The sequence below is a fragment of the Oryzias latipes genome, chromosome 18, assembly GCF_053564925.1.
Source record: "Oryzias latipes strain Hd-rR chromosome 18, Olatipes_Hd-rR_3.1".
NCBI classification, from domain to species: Eukaryota; Metazoa; Chordata; class Actinopteri; order Beloniformes; family Adrianichthyidae; genus Oryzias; species Oryzias latipes.
The window spans coordinates 34,395,820-34,416,855 of record NC_136254.1 but is presented as its reverse complement, the minus strand read 5'-3'; the positions used below and the strand labels follow the sequence as shown (position 1 = coordinate 34,416,855).

The following is a 21,036-nucleotide window of genomic DNA, read 5'->3' as shown; positions in this document are numbered from 1 at the left end:
CATGCACCAACTCTGCACATCCTGTGTACAGTGGTGCAGACTAAAAGCTCGACCAAGAACTGTTCCATGTTCTGACTATCTGACTTATGTTCTCATTATAATTTTCAATTTTACACAAAAACATTAAGAAAAGAAAAACAAAGGGGGGGGGGGGGCTCTCTAACTCTGCAACTGCCTGTCCCAAGTGGACCTAAGAAAAGAGGAGGGGTGAGTGAGACTTTACACTGACTAACCACAAATATGTCACAAAAAATGAGATAAAAATAAGTAAATAAATATGTTCATAAAAGGAAAGGGGGTCACTAACATCTGCCAAAATGCTTTATTCTGTGAGAGTCATGAATGTGTACCCCAAATTAAAAAAGATTAGGATGAAAGACATTCAAGATACACTAACTCTAAAACTAAAAGTTCAACCTAATGGTGGCGCTACAGAAAAGGTCATATAATCACCTAAACCAATAGGGTTCCAACTTTTGTGGTCATTAATGTTGTCAGTACATTTGAGAAGATTTGTATGAAAACTTTTCAAGGTACATTCTTTATAATTTAAAAGTTTTGGCCTGATGGTGGCTAGAGAACAGGTCAACCCACTGATCTGTTTCATTATCAAGGGGTTATTTATGTATTCTACAAATAAACAAAATGCCTGACACCAAAAACTTGGTTAACAATTTTATGTAAATCATTTTCTGAAGGCAAATATCCATGGGGTCAAATTGACCCTAAGGGTGAAATGTGTGAGTAATATTTGAGGATAATACGAGAGTTTAAGTGAAGTATGGAACTTACAGGAGAACCAGGCCCAAAATGAAGCCTAGTGGACGTACTAAAAGGTTGTGAGCGTGGGGCAAAATCAACTTCATACATGAGCTGGCTCCAATCATTCACTTCAAAGAGTGGCTTAAGGCCGTGTCGCACAGCTACTACGTACATTTTGCTCATTTTCCAGGTATGAAATTCTGTGATACATGCGTGATGTACTTTTCACAAGTCTTTCTTGTATTCGTCATTCATCCATGTGCACAGATGTCTGTCGTGGGTTTCGGCTGACGGGTCGTTACGTGAATTCCGCTTTTAGGTGTTTAGAAATTTTGGTTATGTAACAATGACGCAGTTTAGGCTTCTTTAACATGGATTGTACACAACTAACACGTAAATCTTATGCAAATTTGCATTAGCAAATTTGAGGACTGTTTCTCCTCTATCTAACAGATTCTTCACACGTGTACCACCGATGTATAACTTTTATATCACGTACACATATCATTTCAAAGTTATGTAATAGATGCTGATAACCAGGAACTCTGTCACACTTCTGTGGGCCACTCGGAGACAGCAGTGACTAAACATTATTGTACAGAACACCTTTAAAGAACACCATCCTTTAGACACCCGTTTATTTAGCAAAGATGAAAACACAGACCTCCTTCAACTGATTGTAACAAGAAAATCTGAAGCTGAAAAGGATGAAGAATACTCTTCTGGTTCACTAAGATGTTCAGAATGTAACAATCTTGAATTGAGTAGACATGGTCAAGCCAAGTGGTGCACACCTGAGATAATAACAAACTGAATTATTTTAATGAAATATAAAAAAATTACAATAAGGTTCTGAACTCAGCAAAATGTGAGGTTAAACAGCATAAAGACAGATGTAAGAAACTGTTATGACAGGAAAGGCATTAGTGAAAGAAGAAAGATCCAATGTCAAACCAACTTCCCCATTTTGGGGTCAATTTAAGTTCGATGAGATCTGGGCAAGAAGCTTTAAAAAAAAAACGTAACCAAAATATTACAAACAATAAAAAATGACGAGGCATTCTTGACGTTTCCCTTTTTCTATCTGGGATCTGAGAAATGAGTGATTTAGAAACAATTGACTATATCTTTGCAGAAGTTCGAGTTGAAAACCCGGTCGTTCAAACGTTTGAACACTGACCTCTTACTGTAACTCTTCATGACCAACTGGAAGCAACGGACACTGTGGTGCTGGGGTTAACAGCTAAACACTCTTTCAAAAATGGTGTCAACTGAACATTCAAAATGGCTGCCAAGCAACTTAAAAACTTTTGTCCAAACATGCCCTAGTGAGGAAGCAGCTGAGCAGAAAAACAGGTAAAATCAGGTGGACAAAAGTTGACACACACAAGTAACAAATGCCTCTTACACTGTCCAAAAGGTAAAGGTAAACAAGGGGTTGATCCAGCTGTAAGAAGAAGAATTACAAAATTTTCCGAGGTCAGATTAACTTCTGACCTGGTGTGGGCTCAATACCACAAGGCATAGTTGATTGGACTGGCAGGTAAGTGCTGGTAAAAAAATTAAAGTCATTAATAGAGCCAGGGCAGGTGGAGGTGGGTACCAAGTAATAGAGTGGAAATAGGGCTGACTTTCTTTTACAGTCTAGTTTCATTGTACTTAAGGGGTAGTTTCTGTGGTAAATTCATGGTAAATACCATGAAACAAACAAGTGCAGATCTAAAGGTCAAGGTACTTTATTTGTACTTATCTTGTTCTTTCATTTGGTAAGTACCACAAAAGACACCTTTACACAACATGTAAATACCCAGTAAGTATAATATAAATACCAAGTATGCACCACATAGGTAAGAACCAAATTGTACCACATAAAAACAAAGTAAGTACCATGTAAGTACCCAGTAAGACCCATAAAAAGTACCATGTAAACACACTGTAAGAATCCAGTCAATTCCATAAAAAGTACCATGTAAATACCCCGAAAGTACCCAGTAGATACACAATAATTACCATGTAAATACCACTTAAGTACACTGTAAGTACTGTACTGTAAAAGAAAGTGTTACCACTCATTCCGATTTTATAAAAGTGTCCAATTCTTTGTTTTACCCTTTTACAGGACGGTTGTACCACTAGTACCAAGGTGGTGTGCTATTCAAATCTGTCAAACGTTTGGAACGTTGGACATGGGGACCAGCAGGCTCCACCTACTTTTATTGAGACTGATTGGTCAGTTGGAGCTCATTGTTACCCTTCAGTTTTGTTTCCACTGAGTGGTGTTTTGAGCGTTTCCATTAAGTCCGGACTGTGCCGTACCATTTTTGGTCTCCTCTTGATTCTAGGTACCTGTATACAGTGATCCCTTGCTATAGCGCGGTTTACTTTTCACGGTTTCGCTACTTCACGGATTTGCATCGTGCATTGTGTTCTGCATTCTGATTGGCTAAAAAAGTCACTCCGCTTCTTCTCTACCTGCGTGTCAATAATGTTGCAGTTTAATATGTACACGTACGTAAATCAGCTTTCCAAATTACGTAGATGCAAATCATCTTGCAATTTCAAGTTTCTCTAAAACCCATAGAAAAAGAGCAACACCAACTGTCAATCACTATGTTCTTCTCCTGAACAAATACAGCTGCACCGCGGGCTTGAGAAGGAGAAAACACTGCAGCTTCTCAGACTGAAGAGCATTGAAATACACCTGAGCCACTATTTGTCCGTTTGTACTTTGTATTTTTTTCATGATCATTTTAAATTTTCTCCCGTTTAATCCAATTCTTCGGGTCGCGGTGGGCGGGGCTAATCTCCGCGATTTGAAGCCTTCTGTTCACATTGATGATTAAAATTATTATTTGACAGTACAGTACAGAAGTTATTTGTTGAAAAAAAAACGTTTTTAAAGTACTTTGATTTGTGAAACAAATGTTTGAGCCTGTAAAATGGTTTGTTCTTTCTTTTCAATGTATAACAGAGTATTTAATTGTATAATAATTGTTAAAAAAATAGAGGTTTCTACTTCACGGATTTTGCCTATCACGGGTTCTTTCTGGAACGTAACCCCCGCGATAAACAAGGGTTTACTGTATAGAAAAATGTTACAGACCTGTTGGGCGGAGCTAATGTTAAAACCCGTTGATTGGCTGAAGGTCATTAGGACAAAACAAAGCTCAGAGAAAATGCCTGTATTCCTTTTTGCCGTCCACAATCTTCTCTCAAACAGCATTAAGTGCTTTGTATCTACGAAGAACCAAAAACAAGGCGGGAAAAAAATGAGCCGCTGGATGACCCCCTTTGCTGTTGTTAGCTGCACCCCCTATGCACCGTGAAGGCCCAACTATGAGGTAGAAGCAATCAGCTGAATTACCTGGAACATTGTAAACCAGACCAGGGATTTCTGTTTTGAAGATGTAACAGATGTAACAGTTTTTTGGGGTCTTAAACTTTAGATCAGCTGATTAACAGCCAATTTCAGTTCAACTGTTGTTTTGATTGAATTGTCTGCTCAAAATGTTTGTCCTCTTGTTCCTATTTCTTATTTTTCCATATAGAAACTACTTAGAACCTTGTCAGGATCGAGCAGTTGAAAATAAAAATGTAAATCTGGTCTGAAGATTATTATCAGGAGTGTTTATATAGTATCATTCTGTATCAATTACCGACATCAGTTCTGTTTACTTTGACCTCGGTATCTGTAGTCTGCTGCCTTCACTCGTCTTTGTTGTGTTGATACATTCTGACATTGAACAAATCACAAGTAAACTAGTCTCCACCAAATTTTTAATTTGCTTAAAATTGGGATTTGCAAAAAGAAAAGAAAAAACTACAGGGAAATAAAAGATCAATTGACTTAAATGTCGAGATTGTTTCAGAAGAGTGCACAGATCATCCAGCAGCATTGTGAGTGGCTGGTTTTGTCTCTGAAGCGACAGAGCTGAAGTACTTGATGGAGTTCTCAGATTTGGTGTGGAACTGATCAACCCAAACAAGTAGAGAGAAAAAAGCAGGAATCCGTCAAGTTTAACAGGCGACTTCATCCTGGAATTCTCCATCTGCTCATGGCACAGATGAAGGGTCTGCGTATCCAGCACTCCACATTGTCCCAGCATCGTTTCTCTGTAGTGGTTGGAATGAAAAATGGTCATAAACTTTGGTTTATTTTGATAAATGACCTTTTCTTAATTTCATTCTTTAGGGTATTTGACAAACAATCGGTCATGCTCAAACTCGTGTGGAGCTGTATTAGTATAGATTCTGTCATCAATTTGGTGATACATATATATAAAAAAGTTCTCATTTACTTGTAAAACTCAGTTGCAAACACTTCTGTTGGCCATTGTGATTGTTGGGTTATTTGGGACACCAGTTGGTGTACTGGTAGTTGCTCCCATCACTCCAAAACCAAATACCGTTCTACAAACAGAAATGTTCTGGTCATAAATAGTAAAAACAACCAGAAAATCCAAGTATGTTAAATATGTTAATACAGTCTGAGCATCAGAGCCTCCGATCCAAGTTGGTGTGAAACGGCCTTGTTTCTTCTTTATCAGCCGCAGGAGCTTCCTGTTCTCAAAGCGGTTTCTAACTGAGGCCAGGTTGGCCCCAATGGACTGGCAGAATTTCTACATGACAGATTATAGCAAAGATAAGTCAAAAATCAACCACTTTGAGGATTTAATCAAATCAATAAATCCATTTTACCTCAGCTTGAGCCCAAGTCTTGGGGCTTGAAAAGTAACTGAAGCGGCGACCGCGCATTACAGTCCGGAAAGAACGGCAATCTAGTCGTTTCTTTTCCAACACCACATTATCTTCAATGGAAGGGTTGTAAAGTTATAGAAAGCTTAAGATTGATCAATCAGACATATTAAAATTGAATAATTTAATGATCACGGAATTTTTTTGCATGCAGATTTCACATGATGAAAGACCTTTGGTACAAATGCTTCTAAAACAGCAGGAATCACTAAGGAACTAGTTTCTTTGATCTGATTCCTGATTTTATCCTATTGAAATATTAAAAAACATTTCTACAGTACTTGCAGGACACTCCAACTTCTACTAATATTTCAAAAAGTCTTCAACCCTTTCATGCATGTAGGTCACTATAGTGTACAGCTTTGATAGCAAACATACCAAATATACGATATTAACCCTTGTGCTATTCTAGGCACTTTACCATTGGGAGTTGGGTCATCTAGACCCATTAGACAGTGCTCTGAACCTTTTTTCTTCAATGATTTGTGTCCATGGATTACATGAAATCTTTCCACCTTTATCCACCTTTGTGATGGTAGGGATAACATGTCAATGTAAGGGTGGGGTCATCTAAGATAGAACAAGGGTTAAGCAAAGAGAAAATGATCAGTTCAGAAATAGCCATTCAGATTTGATGGGAAGCAGATCCTGAAATAACTGATGCTGAGTTTATGACTGTTACTAATGTGAGGGTTAAAGTGTCTAGAAAGGTTTAATAAAAACCACAACTGACCTTCGGCTGATTTAGAGGAAGCGGCCTCAGGAGTTGGAAAGAGTCAACAGATTTCAGTAAGTTTGTTTTTATACATTTGCAGCATTAAGAGAAATACCAACCATCAGCTCTGGTCTGAGCCACGGCGGCACAAACGAGCACAAGCACAGCCAACTTCATCATCGCCATCATCAAGGAGGCGAGATGTTGGTTGGTTCCAATCTCTTGACTCTGTCTCTCTAGGTCCAACCTGCTACTTAGCTCTGAAGGAAGTCCGGCTATTTTATACAGCTCCTTATCCCCCTATCTCATTTCTGACCACAGAAGCATCATATGGATAGAAAGTTGAGTTTCCTCATTTTCAAGAAACAGTTGAAGCAAACTCTAACATAAATGGTATCCTGGCGGTATTGAACAGGAGGTTTCAGCCCAGATAACTGAATAGCTGATGGAAGAAAATGGTCTGTAAAGTTCAACTTTTACATCTCCATGAGAACAGTAAACAAATTTGTATGTTTCTATATGTATAGGCTTTAGCCCTAGTGTTGACCTTCTTTGAATTACCGTAACTCTTCAACCATTTATGCAAATGTGTTGGATTTACTTCTCTGGTCTGTTCCCCCTCTCCCCCTGGCTTTTTGAAGGATGGGTTTGTCCTGCCACCCCTGGGTTGAGTACTTGGGCCAAACCTGAGTCTTTCAAAAATACATGTTTTGAGTCATAAACTATGTAATATTTTTCGTACTGAAAGGGATTGGAAATAGATATCTGCGTAAAACTTGCGTTGCTTGGGGCCGGACATCAGACGCAGACATGATGGAGGCAATGTAAACATTCAGATTTATTAATGTAACTAAAATATTAGTCTCTGGTGCCTGTCACGGCGATAACCTCATAACCCGGTGGTGGACACCGGAAGGGATGCCGTCAAGCTGAAGAAAGAGTCCTACCAGGTCTGACTGGCTTGTGGGACTCCAGAGGCAGCTGACAGGTACCGGCAGTCTAAGCAAGCTGCGGCCCAGACTGTTGCAGAGGTCTGGTTTGGGGACCACAGGGACCACAGAGGATGTTGTCTTGTTGGCTTCATCAAGCCAGGACCTCCAGCGCGCATTGGGCCGGTTTGCTGCCGAGTGTGAAGCAGCTGGGATGAGGGTCAGCACAGCTAAGTCTGAGGCCATGGTTGTCGACCGGAGAAAGGTAGTTTGCCATCTCTCTGTGGATGGAGTGTCTTTGCCCCAGTGGAAGGAGTTTAAATATGTGGTGTTCAAGAGTGAGGGAAGACCGGAATGTGAGATTGACAGGCACATAGGAGCAGTACCAGTCCGTTGTGGTGAAAAAAGAGCTGAGCCAGAATGGAAACCTCTCAATTTACTGGTCGATCATCGTTCCAACCCTCACCTATGAACAAGGTCACGGGTACAAGCGGCTGAATTTAGCTTCCTCTGTAGGGTGGCTGGGCGCTCCCCTAGAGATAGGGGTAGGAGCTCGGTCACCCGCGGAAAGCTCGGAGTAGAACCGCTTTTCCTCCACATTGAGAGGAGCCAGTTGAAATGGCTCTGGCATTTAGTCCGGATGCCTCCTGGACGCCTCCCTGGAGAGGTAGTCCAGGCATATCCCACTGGGCGGAGGTCCTGGGGAAGACCCAGGACACTCTGGAGAAACTATGTCTCTTGGCTGGCCAAGGAACACTTTGGGGTCCCCCCAAGGCAGCTGGAGGAAGTGGCTGGGGCGAGAGAAGTCTAGGAATGTATGCTTTGACTGCGGCCCCCTCAATCCGGTCCAGGATAAGCAGAGCAAGATGGGCGGATGGATAGATGATTAATGAACCTTCCATTGTTTGTGTCAACACATTATAGATGCACCACAGACGGACCATAAGAGTTCACTTATTCGTACGATCTCCTTCAATCATCTTAACTCCGGACGGGACCAGAAAAGCAAACAGTTCCACCTGTAGGCCAGGCTCTCTGTTTGCTTGCAAGTGAGCCCTGGTGTGCTTTAGTGACATTGTACATTGAAACATACTCACCTGACAATACAAGAGACAAATTTAAGGATATAATAAGGATCTAACTCAATTGATAAAAAAGTTTCATCAAGAAAGTGATCTAAAATGTCTTTTGTAACTACAGGACCGTCTGAGGCCTGACTTTGACAATATTGATCAATTCAACATTTATTAGTCCGGGACCTTTTAGAGAATTTTTACTTTTTTACTATTCACTCCAACTTCAATTTTTAGTGGTAATGCTCCATCTTTTTGGTAAAACCCCAGTATCTTTCTTTTCTATGATGATTTGACAATGAACCGCAAATTGTCCAAAAAAATGAAATCATGGTAGAAAATGTAGTCTTTTTTTATTTTACTGTGAAAATGACAAATATTTACATCAGTTTAAATAATATTAATAAATCGATGTATATAACCATATTGAGATAAGATAAAAATGTAATCAAAAACAACAAATTTAATCAAAAACAAAACAAAGACAAAAGTCAAACTACGTGAAAAATTCATTAAAAACAGACAAAACTCCACTAATCTGTACAAGGTTGAAAGAATGTATTCAAAGGGGTATCACACTTGTGATTTTTGGAACTGTGTTGTTAATTTGAATGAAAACCAAGCTAGTGTGTATTGGGGTATTCCTACATTATTATCAACAACTAATATCATTGGTAATCTAACAGGTAAATTCAGAGACTACTAAAGCTGACGGGGGCCAACGAAATTTAATGGATCCCTGTCCTTTATATCAGTGGAGAGGATTCAAATGTTTTAGTGTTGACAATTGGACAAATATATAGTGTTGGATCAGTGGAACTAACACAAACACAGAAAGGTTTCTCAATGAAAATGGTATAATAATCGAAATAACAGCTTTCAAGTCAGTAGGTAATCTCTAATTCCCTTGGGCCAAATCTGGGAAATCTATGATGCATTGACAAATATCATGAAGTGATCTTTAAATTGGAAAGTAAGGAACTTACAGGAGAACCAGGCCCAAAATGAAGCCTAGTGGACGTACTAAAAGGTTGTGAGCGTGGCGCAAAATCAACTTCATACATGAGCTGGCTCCAATCATTCACTTCAAAGAGTGGCTTAAGGCCGTGTCACACAGCTACTACGTACATTTTGCTCATTTTCCAGATATGAAATTCTGTGATACATGCGTGATGTACTTTTCATTAGAGTGTTTCTTGTATTCGTCATTCATCCATGTGCACAGATGTCTGTCGTGGGTTTCGGCTGACGGGTCGTTACGTGAATTCCGCTTTTAGGTGTTTAGAAATTTTGGTTATGTAAGAATGACGCAGTTTAGGCATATTTAACATAGATTGTACACAATTATCAGGTAAATCTTATGTGATTTTGCATAAGCAAATTTGAGGACCGTTTCACTTCTACCTAACAGACTCTTCACACGTGTACCACCGATGTATAACTTTTATATCACGTATACGGCCCACATATCACTTTAAAGTTACGTAATGGATGCTGATAACCAGAAACTCTGTCACACTTCTGTGGGCCACTCGGAGACAGCAGTGACTAAACATAATTGTAAAGAACACCTTCATTTGACCTTCAAAGGACGGATTATTACTTATTTATTTATTCAACTCATTAATACGTTCCAAAAACCCAAACAAGAAAATCTGAAGCTGAAAATGATGCAGAATACTTCACTAGTTCACCTGAATTGAACTGATATGGTCAAGCCAAGCGGTGCACACCTGAGATAGTAATGAACAGATTTATTTTAATGAAATATTCAAAAGAAAAAATTACAATAAGGATCTGAATTTAACAAAATGTGAAGTTAAAGAGCATAAAGATAAATGTAAGAAACTGTTATGGCAAGATAGGCATTAGTGAAAGAAGAAAGATCCAATATCAAACCAACTTCCCCGTTGTGGGGTCAATTTAAGTTCAAAGAGTAAGGGGGGTATTCCAGGAAGCATGTTTAAACTAGCCTGACTTTCAGCCTGAACTCTGGCTGAAATCCGCCTGAACTTGCTTACTCGGGGTATGTCGGTTCCAAAAGACCGGAGTTAGCATAATTACGCTGGACTTGGTAACCCTGGGTTAATGCGCGTGCACAGCAAGTACATAAAGACATTGTCAACGGGTCGCTGATTTCCGGAGTCACCATGCAAATGTATGGAGAATAAAACAGAGCGCTATACTTCAGCGAGACGGAGTCTGAGATTTTAATGACGGCGTATGAAGATTATAAGACCATCAAAATGTAACACGGCTGCATCATCAGCAAAAGAAAGAGTTTCTGCTTGGAGTAGAACAGAGAAAGTAAACGCATTTATTCAACCTAAATCCTTACATCTATAAAGCTTAATTATTGTTTCTACACTCAAATGTACATATTTAACTAAATGTCATATTACTCCAATTCAATTAATATTTTTTCCATCTTAATTAATTATAATTCTTGAACTCTCATATGTCGAAGTTTATGCCGGCAGGTATACTCATCTCTTAACATTAAAAAGAATGAAATACTATGGGCTTTGTGCATACATCCATTTAGGAATTTGCCAACATTGTCATTGAAACAGTATAAGGTAGGGGTGCTTTAAAAAGGCATCATCCTCTCCCTCTCTCTCACTCATGGTGGAAAGACTTAAGCATAGTAGGACAAAATAACTCTGCAAAACACAGTAAAAATGCTAAACAACTAAACACATTTGGTCAAAAACCCACGCTTAAACCGAAATCCGTCCAGACAGGCAAAGGGAATGGTATCCCACAATTCCTTGCGGTGGCAATCTAACAGCAGCACCAAAATTACACCTACTTAATTGAATTAATTTGAATGAAAGCAAAATAAATGTCTGATAACTACATATTATTTTTAAGCTGACTTAACTAAAAAATGATTTATCTTAACTAAAGGCCACAGACATGAGCATTTCAAAGCAGCTTCACCAAACATTGATGAATACACGGACACAGTCAGCAGCTACATAGACTGGTGCACCTCCATTTGCATTCCAAATCGATCACCAACTACAAGGCAAACACCAGCAGATCAGAGTTCCAGAATAACACCCAGCCAGACAGCCTTAACAGCTTCTATGCAAGGTTCGACCAGAACAACAAAGAGGTCCCCCAAAAGACCTCCTGGGCCCCAGAAGAGGCTGCGCTGCAGGTGTCTCACACACAGGTCCTCAGGGCCCTGAAGCAGGTGAACCCACACAAGGCGACGGGACCGGACCACGTCTCACCAAGGGTTCTGAAAGCCTGCGCGGAGCAGCTAGCAGATGTCTACACAGACATCTTCAACCTCTCGCTATCAAAGGAAACGGTGCCTCTTATCTTCAAGTCCTCTGTGATCGTGCCGGTCCCGAAGAAAATGCACGTTGAAACGATGAACGACCTGCGACCCGTGGCTCTCACCCCTGCAGCAATGAAATGTCTGGAAAAACTGGTTCTGTCCCACATCAACTCCCTGGTTGACGAATTAGTGGACCCCCACCAGTTCGCCTATTGCCACAACAGATCAGCAGAAGATGCGGTGGCACTGGCACTTCACTCCACCCTGCAACATCGGACACCAAGAACACGTACGCCCGGATTCTGTTCCTGGACTACAGCTCTGCCTTCAACACCATCAGGCCCCTGAAGCTGACTGATAAACTGGCAGAACTGGGAATACCAACACCCACCAGGAACTGGGTTCTGGACTTTCTCACTGACCGACCACAGGTGGTGAGGATGGGAAAGAAGGTCTCTGCTGAGCTGACAGTCAGCACCGGTACACCACAGGGGTGCTGCCTCAGTCCAAAGCTCTTCTCACTTTACACCTACGACTGCACCTCCCCCGACTCCAACAACATCATCATTAAGTATGCAGACGACACAACCGTCCTCGGCCTCATCAGAGGAGGGGACGAGTCTGCATACAGAGACCTGGTGCACAGGAGCACCATCTACGGAGAGGACAACGACCTTGTTCTCAACGTAGAGAAAACAAAATAAATAATCTTGGACTACAGAAGGAAAGCACCGCCACATCAACCGCTCAACATCAACGGGACTGTGGTGGAGCGGACCGACTGCCACCGGTTCCTGGGTCTGCAGATCACTAGCAGCCTCAGCTGGGAAAAAAATACTGTTGCCACAGTGAAGAAAGCCCAGCAGAGGCTGTACTTCATCAGGCTGCTGAAGAAGGCTGGTCTCAAGCGCCGGACCCTCACCCAAGCCTACAGGGGGCTTGTGGAAAGCATCCTCACCAGCGGACCAACAGCCTGGTTCAGAAATAACACCATTAAAGACAGAAAGATGCTGCAGAGGGTCATCAACACAGCTGGCAAAATTATAGGTGGCAACTTTCCATCCATGGACACCATCTATGAACAGTGCTGCAGGAGGAGAGTCTCTAAGATCATCAGAGACAGACACCACCCTGTCCACGCACTGATCAAGCGTGTGGACTCAGGCCACAACCTCAGACGTTGCAGGCCTGAAAGCATCCAATCACACACCACACGCTTCCATAACAGCTTCTTCCCAACAGCAATCAGAATGCTGGCAAAGGACATCAGAAAAGGAAGACCGGACTGAATTACTAAGTGCAATAAACAATAATATGTGCAATAATTCTATGTGCAATAATTCTTCTGTACAGACTGGGTCGCTGCAATATTCATGTTCATATTTTACTCATACTTATATTTTTATATGCCTTGTAAGTTTGTTGTCTAATTTTAACTTTTAACTTTTGACTTTATTCTATTTATTTTTCTAACTTTTAATCTACCCTGACATGTGAGAGATGCCAAAGGAAAATTCCGATGTATTGCATGTGCAAACGGCAATAAACCTTGAACCTTGAGCCTTGTTATGTTTCAGAGCATGAGTTGCTATGGCAACTTGACATACTCTGAAACATACCTCCATTTCTGGAACCGAAAGCTGAGGTTATAAACTTCCTTAGCCTGAAACTTACCGTGGGAACTAGCATAACCTGCTTTCTGGAATACCCCCCTGGGCAAGAGGCTTTTATAAAAACAAAATTAACCAAAATATTACAAACAATAAAACACCAGGTGATGAGGCATTCTTGACGTTTCCCTTTTTCTTTCTGTGATCTGAGAAGTGAGTGATTTGCTCTTCTCAGCTGTTTGTTTTTGCAGAAACAAATGACTGTTTCTTTGCAGAAGTTCGAGTCACTGAAGGTTCAAAACCCGCTCTTTTAAACGTGCGACTTACTGTAACTTTAGTCATGACCGACCTGAAGCAGCGGACACTGTGGTGCTGATCTCTCATGAAAGGTAAAAAGGTTAGGCATGGAGAACTCTTTGGGAAGAAGAACCCATTGGAATGAATATTTAGAGCCTGAAACACCTGATTATTTTCTTTTGGTTCAGGTGGGATGGACTGTATGATTTCTGAGGTTATTTTATCTCAGACACGCCTGTTTTTCTCACATACCTGACATGTTTTGACTGATGTCTTCCGTCTTCGTCAGAGTCATCATCAGGTGGTAGTGATGTGACGTCTTTAATAACAGATTATTGTGACTGTGATTGTCACTGCAAACAAGAAAACCACATCATGGACTGGGAAAAGGCCAAAGTCCTCTGCACTGAAGGCAACAGACACCACAGATGGATCATGGAGGCGGTGGAGATCCAAAAGGGAAGCCCACACTTCCATGAACTGGGATGAGGTGGTGTTCATGCTCTCTCACACCTGGAGTAACATCCTTCAGCAAAAAACGGACATCAAGGGGCGGAGTCGCTTGTCAAAGTTTGACAGGTGACTCTGCCTCAGTCACAACCATCTGTTTTTAAAGACGTCACGTCACCACCACCTGATGACGACTCTGACGAAGATGGAAGACATCCGTCGAAACATGTCAGGTATGTGAGAAACACAGCCCTGTCTGAGAGAAAAGAACCTAAGAAATCAATCAATCAAATATAGACACTATGAACGTTATTGAACTACATTCACACACTGATGACAGAAGATGCCATGAAAGGCCTGAACATTCTGATAAACAAACAATTACATAAACTCACTTCAAACATGCTTTGCAAACCTTCTTTTGGGTCACTGAGAACAACTGCTTCTGCACTGCAAACATTTCACCGTTAATTTAGTTCTATTTAGTCTGTAATTCTTACTCTGCTGTTAAAGTCATTAATAAAGAATAACAGAAGAAAAAATACTTTTTTTTTTAAAACTTGTCCTGTCCAACATTTGGGCAGACAGATGAGAGCTGAGGGCCTCTTGTGTTGGACATATTTTACCTTAACAAGAGGGGTTATTCATCTTCAGACAAACCAAAGGTATGTCTGAATAAACCCCTTTTGTAATTGAGGCCAAACTTTATTCATTTTGATCATATTTTAAAATTTTTGGTGTTGGACCGGACGGAAAAGGAAAGGAGGGAAGAAGAGAGAGGGATTTTAGAGAGAGGGGGGGGTAGGAGGGAGATTATAGAAGGGGGGGGGTAACACCATGAAGCAGCATTAAGCAACAAGTTTCTGGATGTTTATACTTTATACGGTGAGGTTCATCTGTAATGCAGGTCTGTAAGGGCGGGGCCTGTCCACACACACTCAAATGTTGTAAACACACCTGTTGGCTGCAAAAATGTTCACATGTCAACATGTACACAATACAGATTGTGCTCACACGCATACTTATGCCTTCAAAACGACTAGTGTGAAATATTTCATTCAATCACGCAAACTATTAGTGCAAAGGTGAGCTAACACCTGTGCTTAAGTGAGTGTTTATGTTCTTCTAAAATGGATGGTGGAACGTGAAAAGAAGGAGGGAGAGTTCCCAGTCATCCCCACACCAAGACCCCCGCCGCAGCAGCACAAGGAAAAATACTCAACAGTCTTTAACATGTTTGGTCTTTTCTCTTTGGTTTGTAAATGCATACATTACTGCCCTCTGGTGTCAGGAGCTGAACATTACACCTGATCAAATCAAACTGACAAATCAAACTGGCTCATCCTGTAAAATCATACCAGATGAATGTGACGCCCCAAGACCATAGAATCATTCCTAAATCAATAAAAGAACTTCAAAAAACAATTTAAAATGGGTGAAATGTTTTCCCGTCCCTGGTCTTCATCAGCACACATGCGGCTAAATTCTACAGAAGGTGAAGGTTTGAAATTCTCTTTGTAGGAAGACCCAAGAGCAGGGAGCCTTAGTATTCAACTGGAAGAAAGCATGCAGTAGCACCTCCATGCTAGCAAGAAAAAGGAACGGGCGATGTTTGAAAGATGATGCAGTCCTGTTTTTGTATAATTCATCTCATAGTCAAAAATAAACTCTGGTGTCTTGAATTGGTGGTGAAGGACTTATAATGCAGAAAAGGTTTTGCTGCAGGGTTTTCTGGCGCCGTTCCATTCCACGCCACACCAGATGTGTTTTCCTGCAGCCATACTCATGTCATGTCCACTCAATCCGTTCCTGAGGGGGATCGCCGGGGTTGCACTTCGTGTTCCCCGTCCCTGAGGATGGTCTCTGTTGTAAATTCCAACCTGTTCAGTGTATTTGTTCAGGTACTACTGTGAATTACTCTCTGTTTTGTACATTCTGTTTAGGCATGTATGTGGACGAGCAGGGTTCTAACGGAAAACAGAGGGAGGGCGAGGAACAGGCAAGGCTGTGAGCTCTGTAAAAACTGAAGAAAACTGAAGATAAAAGTTTAAACCGCTCATCTTGTTCTGTGCTCTCTGATCGAAGTCCTGAGTCCGGACGCAGATGTAGAAGTCCCTGTCTGAGGAATATAGTGCCTCCTTTATTCAACAGTCGCCCTTCTTCCCTCTTGGTCATGTTTCCTTTCCCTGGGGAGGGGGTCTTCGGGACTGCTCCTCTTCGTGTCTGATCCTGAGGAAGGGGTTCTCTAATGCCCCTCACATCTGTCTGGCTGTTTTCTCGACTCGTTCTTGTTTTGTTCCTCCTGGTCCCGTCCTTTCAGGTGTACTGGGCATCTAGGATTTGCCCTTTTGGGAAGGAGTACTGTCAAGGATTCTGTGGTTTTGATTGTTTTTTTATGTTTTTGGTCATGTTCTAAGTTGCCCTGTCAGTCACACCAATTCCAGGTTTCAGTTAATTTTCTTTAACTTATACTATATATGTGTCTCAGTTTTCAGGTCATCTGCTCTGCTTTGTCACTCTGTTGTTGCTCTCTGGGTTTTGTCATGGTTCAGTTTCAGAACCCCACAGTTGATTTTATGGACTTTTGAAGTGCATGTACCCGTACAATCTTTGAGACAGCAATAGAACCAGTTCAGAACAGAACCAGAGAGGCCCACATTTCTCAGCCTGTTTTAGAAAATGTTATGATCTTGTCATGTTGGAAAGAGGAGGAAGTTGCCTGATGTAAGACAAGCAAATCATGTAAAGGAAGGTGGTGAAATCCAGACATTAGTATGGGTGGTGGTCAATCCTGTCCAAAGGTAAAGGTAATCAAGGGTTGATCAGGCTGTAAGAAGAAGAAGAGTTACTAACTTTTCAGAGGTCAGAGTAACATCTGACCAGGTGTGGGCTCAATAGCACAAGGCGTTAGTTGGTTGGACTTGCAGGTAGGTGCTGGTAAAAAAAAACAGTCATTAATAGAGCCAGAGCAGATGGAGGTGGGTTTCAGGAGCCCCCCACCCTTAATCCAGTTCACCTGTGGAGACAAAAATGAAAAACAGAAAAGGTCAGAAGATAGCGCCATCAGCAACGACCAGGAGAGGGAGACAGAGGGACAGGAACCTGCCAAATCATGACAGATGGATGGTGTCTGAGGCAGGGCTCAGATCCAGCAGCACCTAAATAGAGTTTTTGCAAGGACAGGTTATATGAAATGACATTGACTATTTCACAGATGAATACTTTTCATTTTTACATACTATTTAGACTATGTAAGTGACAAAATTCAGAAAACTCTTGAATTGAAAAAGGAGGCTATTCTGTAACATGTAAAAGAGGGATGGGGGTGTTGAAAGCAAAAGTATTATAATCAAATGTGGAGAAACGATTTAGCCTGATTCTTTTATTTCAAACTGAGCAACAAGTATTTACGTGCCACCCCCTCTTTACCTCCCCTGATTGGGAATAAAAATGTAAAATTTGATGAGGAAGCCCTTGTGAGAATAACAAATGCATCAAGTCAGGTTTCAGTTCAAATCCAGACCTGCAACCACCAAGATTCATAGAAAAGAACAAATCAGCAAACAGAAATGAAGTGTCTGACAGAGTTTTGTTTGTGTGAAAAGATACCATTTAGTAATTATTCTAATTTTATAAAAGAGTGCATTTCTATGGTTTGACCATTTTAGAGGATGGTTGTACCACTAGTACCACGGTGGCGTGGTACTAAAATCAGTCAAGGTTGGAACGTTGGACATGGGGGCCAGCAGGCTCCACCTACTTTTATTGAGACTGATTGGTCAGTTGGAGCTCATTGTTACTGAGCATTTTGTTTGGACCCTTCCGTTTGGAGCGTTTCCATTAAGTCGGACCGAATCGTACCATTTTTGGTAGGTCTAAAAAAAATGTTACAGACCAGTTGGGCGGGGCTAATGTTAAAACCCATTGATTGGCTGAAGTCATTAGGACAAAACAAAGATACACAAAGACGGCTGTATTCCTCTTCACCGTCCACAATCTTCTTTCAAACATCATTAAAGGTTTTTTATCTATGAAGAACCAAAAACAAAGCGGTAAATAATTAGCCATTGGATGACCTCCATTGCTGTTGTTAGCTGCAGCCCGCATGCGCCATGAGGCATGGGTGGTTGAACTCTTGTTCCCATTTTTCCATATCGAAGCTTTACTAAGAACCTCGTCAAATTCAAGCAGTTGAAAACAAAAATGTGTGCAATTTCTTATCTGGTCTGAAGATTTTGATCAGGGGTGTTTATACAGCATCATCCTGTATAGACATCAATTCTGTTTCCTTTGACCTCTGTATCTGTAGTCAGCTGCCTTCACTCGTCTTTGTTGTGTTGATACATTCTCACATTAAACAAAACACAAGGAAACTGGTCTTCACCAACTTTTTAATTGCATGAAATTGAGATTTGCTAAAAGAAAAGAAAAAAACTACCAAAAAAAAAACCAGTTGACTTGGATGTAAAGTTTGTTACAAAAAACTTTCAGAAGAGTGCAGAGATCATCCAGCAGCATTGTGAGTGGCTGGTTTTGTCTCTGAAGCGACAGAGCTGAAGTACTTGATGGAGTTTTCAGAACTGGTGTGGAACTGATCAACCCAAACAAGTAGAGAGAAAAAAGCAGGAATCCGTCAAGCTTAACAGGCGTCTTCATCCCAGAATTCCCGAACTTTTCTTGAGACAGATGAAGGGTCTGTGAATCCAGCACTCCGCATCGTCCCAGCATCTTCTGTCTGTGGTGGTTGGAATGAAAACTGGTCATAAACTTTGGTTTATTGTGATGAATGAATTTAGTTTTTAGGGTATTTGACAATCAGTTGGTCGTGCTCAAACTCTTGCAAAGCTGTATTAAGATAGATTCTGTCATCAGTAAGGTGATGTATAAAAAAGTTCTCATTTACCTGAAAAATTCATTTGCAAACACTTCTGTTGGCCATTGTGATTGTTGGGCTCGTTGGGACACCAGTTGGTGTACTGGTAGTTGCTTCCATCACTCCAAAACCAAACACCATTCTGCAAACAGAAATGTTTTGGTCATAAATGGTAAAAACAACCAGAAAGTCCAAGTATGTTAAGTATGTTAATACCTTCTGAGCATCAGAGCCTCCGATCCAAGTTGGTGTGTAATTGGCTTTTTGTTGATTTATCAGCGACAGGAGCTTGGTGTTCTCAAGGCTGTTCTTAACCGAGGCCAGGTTGGCCCCAATGGACCGGCAGAAATTCTACATGACAGATTACAGCAAAGACAAGTATAAAATCAACCACTTTGAGGATTTAATCAAATTAATAAACCCATCTTACCTCAGCTTCATCCCAAGTCTTGGGGCTTGAAAAGTAACGGAAGCGGCGACCGCCGAAGAAAGTCCACAATGCACGGGAAATGAGTCCTTTCTTTTCTAACACCACGTTATCTTTAAAGGAAGTATTTTAAAGTTATAGAAAGCAGAAGATTTATCAGTCAAATGGATTAAAAGTTGAATAAACTTTAATTCAAAGACTTTTTATATAACAATGTTACATGATGGCAGACTTTTGGCACAAACGCCTCTATAACAGCATTAATCACTAAAGAACTAGTTCCTTTAATCTAATTCCTGATTTTATCCTATTGACATGTTAAAAGAAAATGCAGTTCGGTACTTGGAGAACGCCTTAACTTTTGCTCATATTCCAAAAAGTGTTTAACCCTTTCATGGATGGAGATTACTATAGTGTACAGCTTTGATAGCAAATATACGAAATATGATATAATATAATATTATGATTGTTTTATAATTCATGCATGTGAAGATTAAAGTGTCTCAAAGGGTTAATAAAAACCACCACTGACCTTCAGCTGATTCAGAGGAAGCGGCCTCAGGAGCTGGAAAGAGTCAACAGATTTCAGTGAGTTTGTTTTTACACATTTGGAGCATTAAGAGAAATACTAACCATCAGCTCTGGTCTGAGCCACGGCGGCACAAACGAGAACAAGCACAGCCAACTTCATCATCGCCATCATCAAGGAGTCGAGATGTCGGTGGGTTCCAATCTCAGTGACTCTGTCTCTCTAGGTCCAACCTGCTGCTTAGCTCTGAAGGAAGCCGGGCTGGTTTATACAGCTCCTTATCTCCTCATCGTCGACTCACTGAGGAACTACTAAAAAGCAAACAGAAGAAGATAAGAGGCTGATTCAGACTTATCATCCTCAGGTCTGACCACAGAAGCATAATACGGGTAGAAAGTGAGTTTCCTCATTTTCAAGAAACAGTTGAAGCAAACTCTGACTGAAATGGTACCATGACGATGCTGAACAGGAGGTGTCAGCCGAAATAACTGAATAGAACATAGAAAACGGTCTGTAGTGTTTCATCAACTTTTACAACTCTATGAGAACAATAAACCTTTTTAGATGTTTCTGTATAGGATTTAGCTCCAGTGTTGACCTTCTTTGAATTACCGTAATTTTTCAACCATTTATGCGTGTTATGACCATCATTCATCTTCTTCTTTTTCTGCTGTTTTATCCCTCTCGGGGTCACGGGACTGCTGGAGCCTATCCCGGCCACTTGTAGGCAAAGGCAGGGGACACCCTGGACAGTTCGCCAGGGTCACAATCACAAACCCATTCACACTCACACCTATGGTCAATTTAGAGTTGCCAATTGACCTATGAAGCACGTTTTTGGATGGTGGGAGGAAGACGAAGACCCTGGAGAGAGCCGGGACTTGAACCAGGGGCCTTCTTGCTGTGAGGCAAGAGCGCTAACCACGGCCCTTATACACCTTTAAGCACTGTTATGACCATCAGTTAGTTTATTTTGCCTCTGCTATAATTCTACTCTGACCCCCCCCAACCCCCCCCACGGCTTTGGAAAGAGTGGATTGTCCTGGCACCCCTGGGTTGAGTAATTCGAGTAGTAACTTTAACATATTACGTTAAGGTTAAGTAATAGTCACACGTATCTCTTTTTTTTATTTTTTTTTATTTGTCCAACAGCTGGGCAGGCAGATGAGAGCTGAGGGCCTCTTGTGTTGGACATACTTTATTTTAACAAGAGGGGTTATTAATCTTCAGATAAACCAAAGGTATGTCTGAATAAACCCCTTTTGGAATTGAGACCAAACTTTATTAATTTCAACCATGTTTGAAAATCTTTGGTGTTGGACCG

At 41.0% G+C, this 21,036-nt stretch overlaps 1 protein-coding gene across 2 annotated transcripts; it reads right to left on the bottom strand.

Moving 5' to 3' along the window:
* Window positions 1-18,257: 18,257 nt before the first annotated feature.
* LOC110013319 (ladderlectin-like) lies at window positions 18,258-20,080 on the bottom strand. Of its 2 annotated transcripts, XM_004079555.4 has the most exons (6): window positions 19,817-20,080; window positions 19,716-19,748; window positions 19,187-19,296; window positions 18,973-19,107; window positions 18,787-18,898; window positions 18,258-18,618 (listed from the first exon to the last, which is right to left on the bottom strand). In XM_004079555.4, exons 1-6 carry the CDS (start codon window positions 19,884-19,886, stop codon window positions 18,536-18,538), a joined length of 543 nt encoding a protein of 180 aa, XP_004079603.1. In that variant the 5' UTR covers window positions 19,887-20,080; the 3' UTR covers window positions 18,258-18,535. The 2 variants fall into 2 exon arrangements, with proteins under 2 accessions (XP_004079603.1, XP_011485493.1); XM_011487191.3 differs by lacking the exon at window positions 19,716-19,748 and having other exon boundaries at window positions 19,817-20,075.
* Window positions 20,081-21,036: the final 956 nt, after the last annotated feature.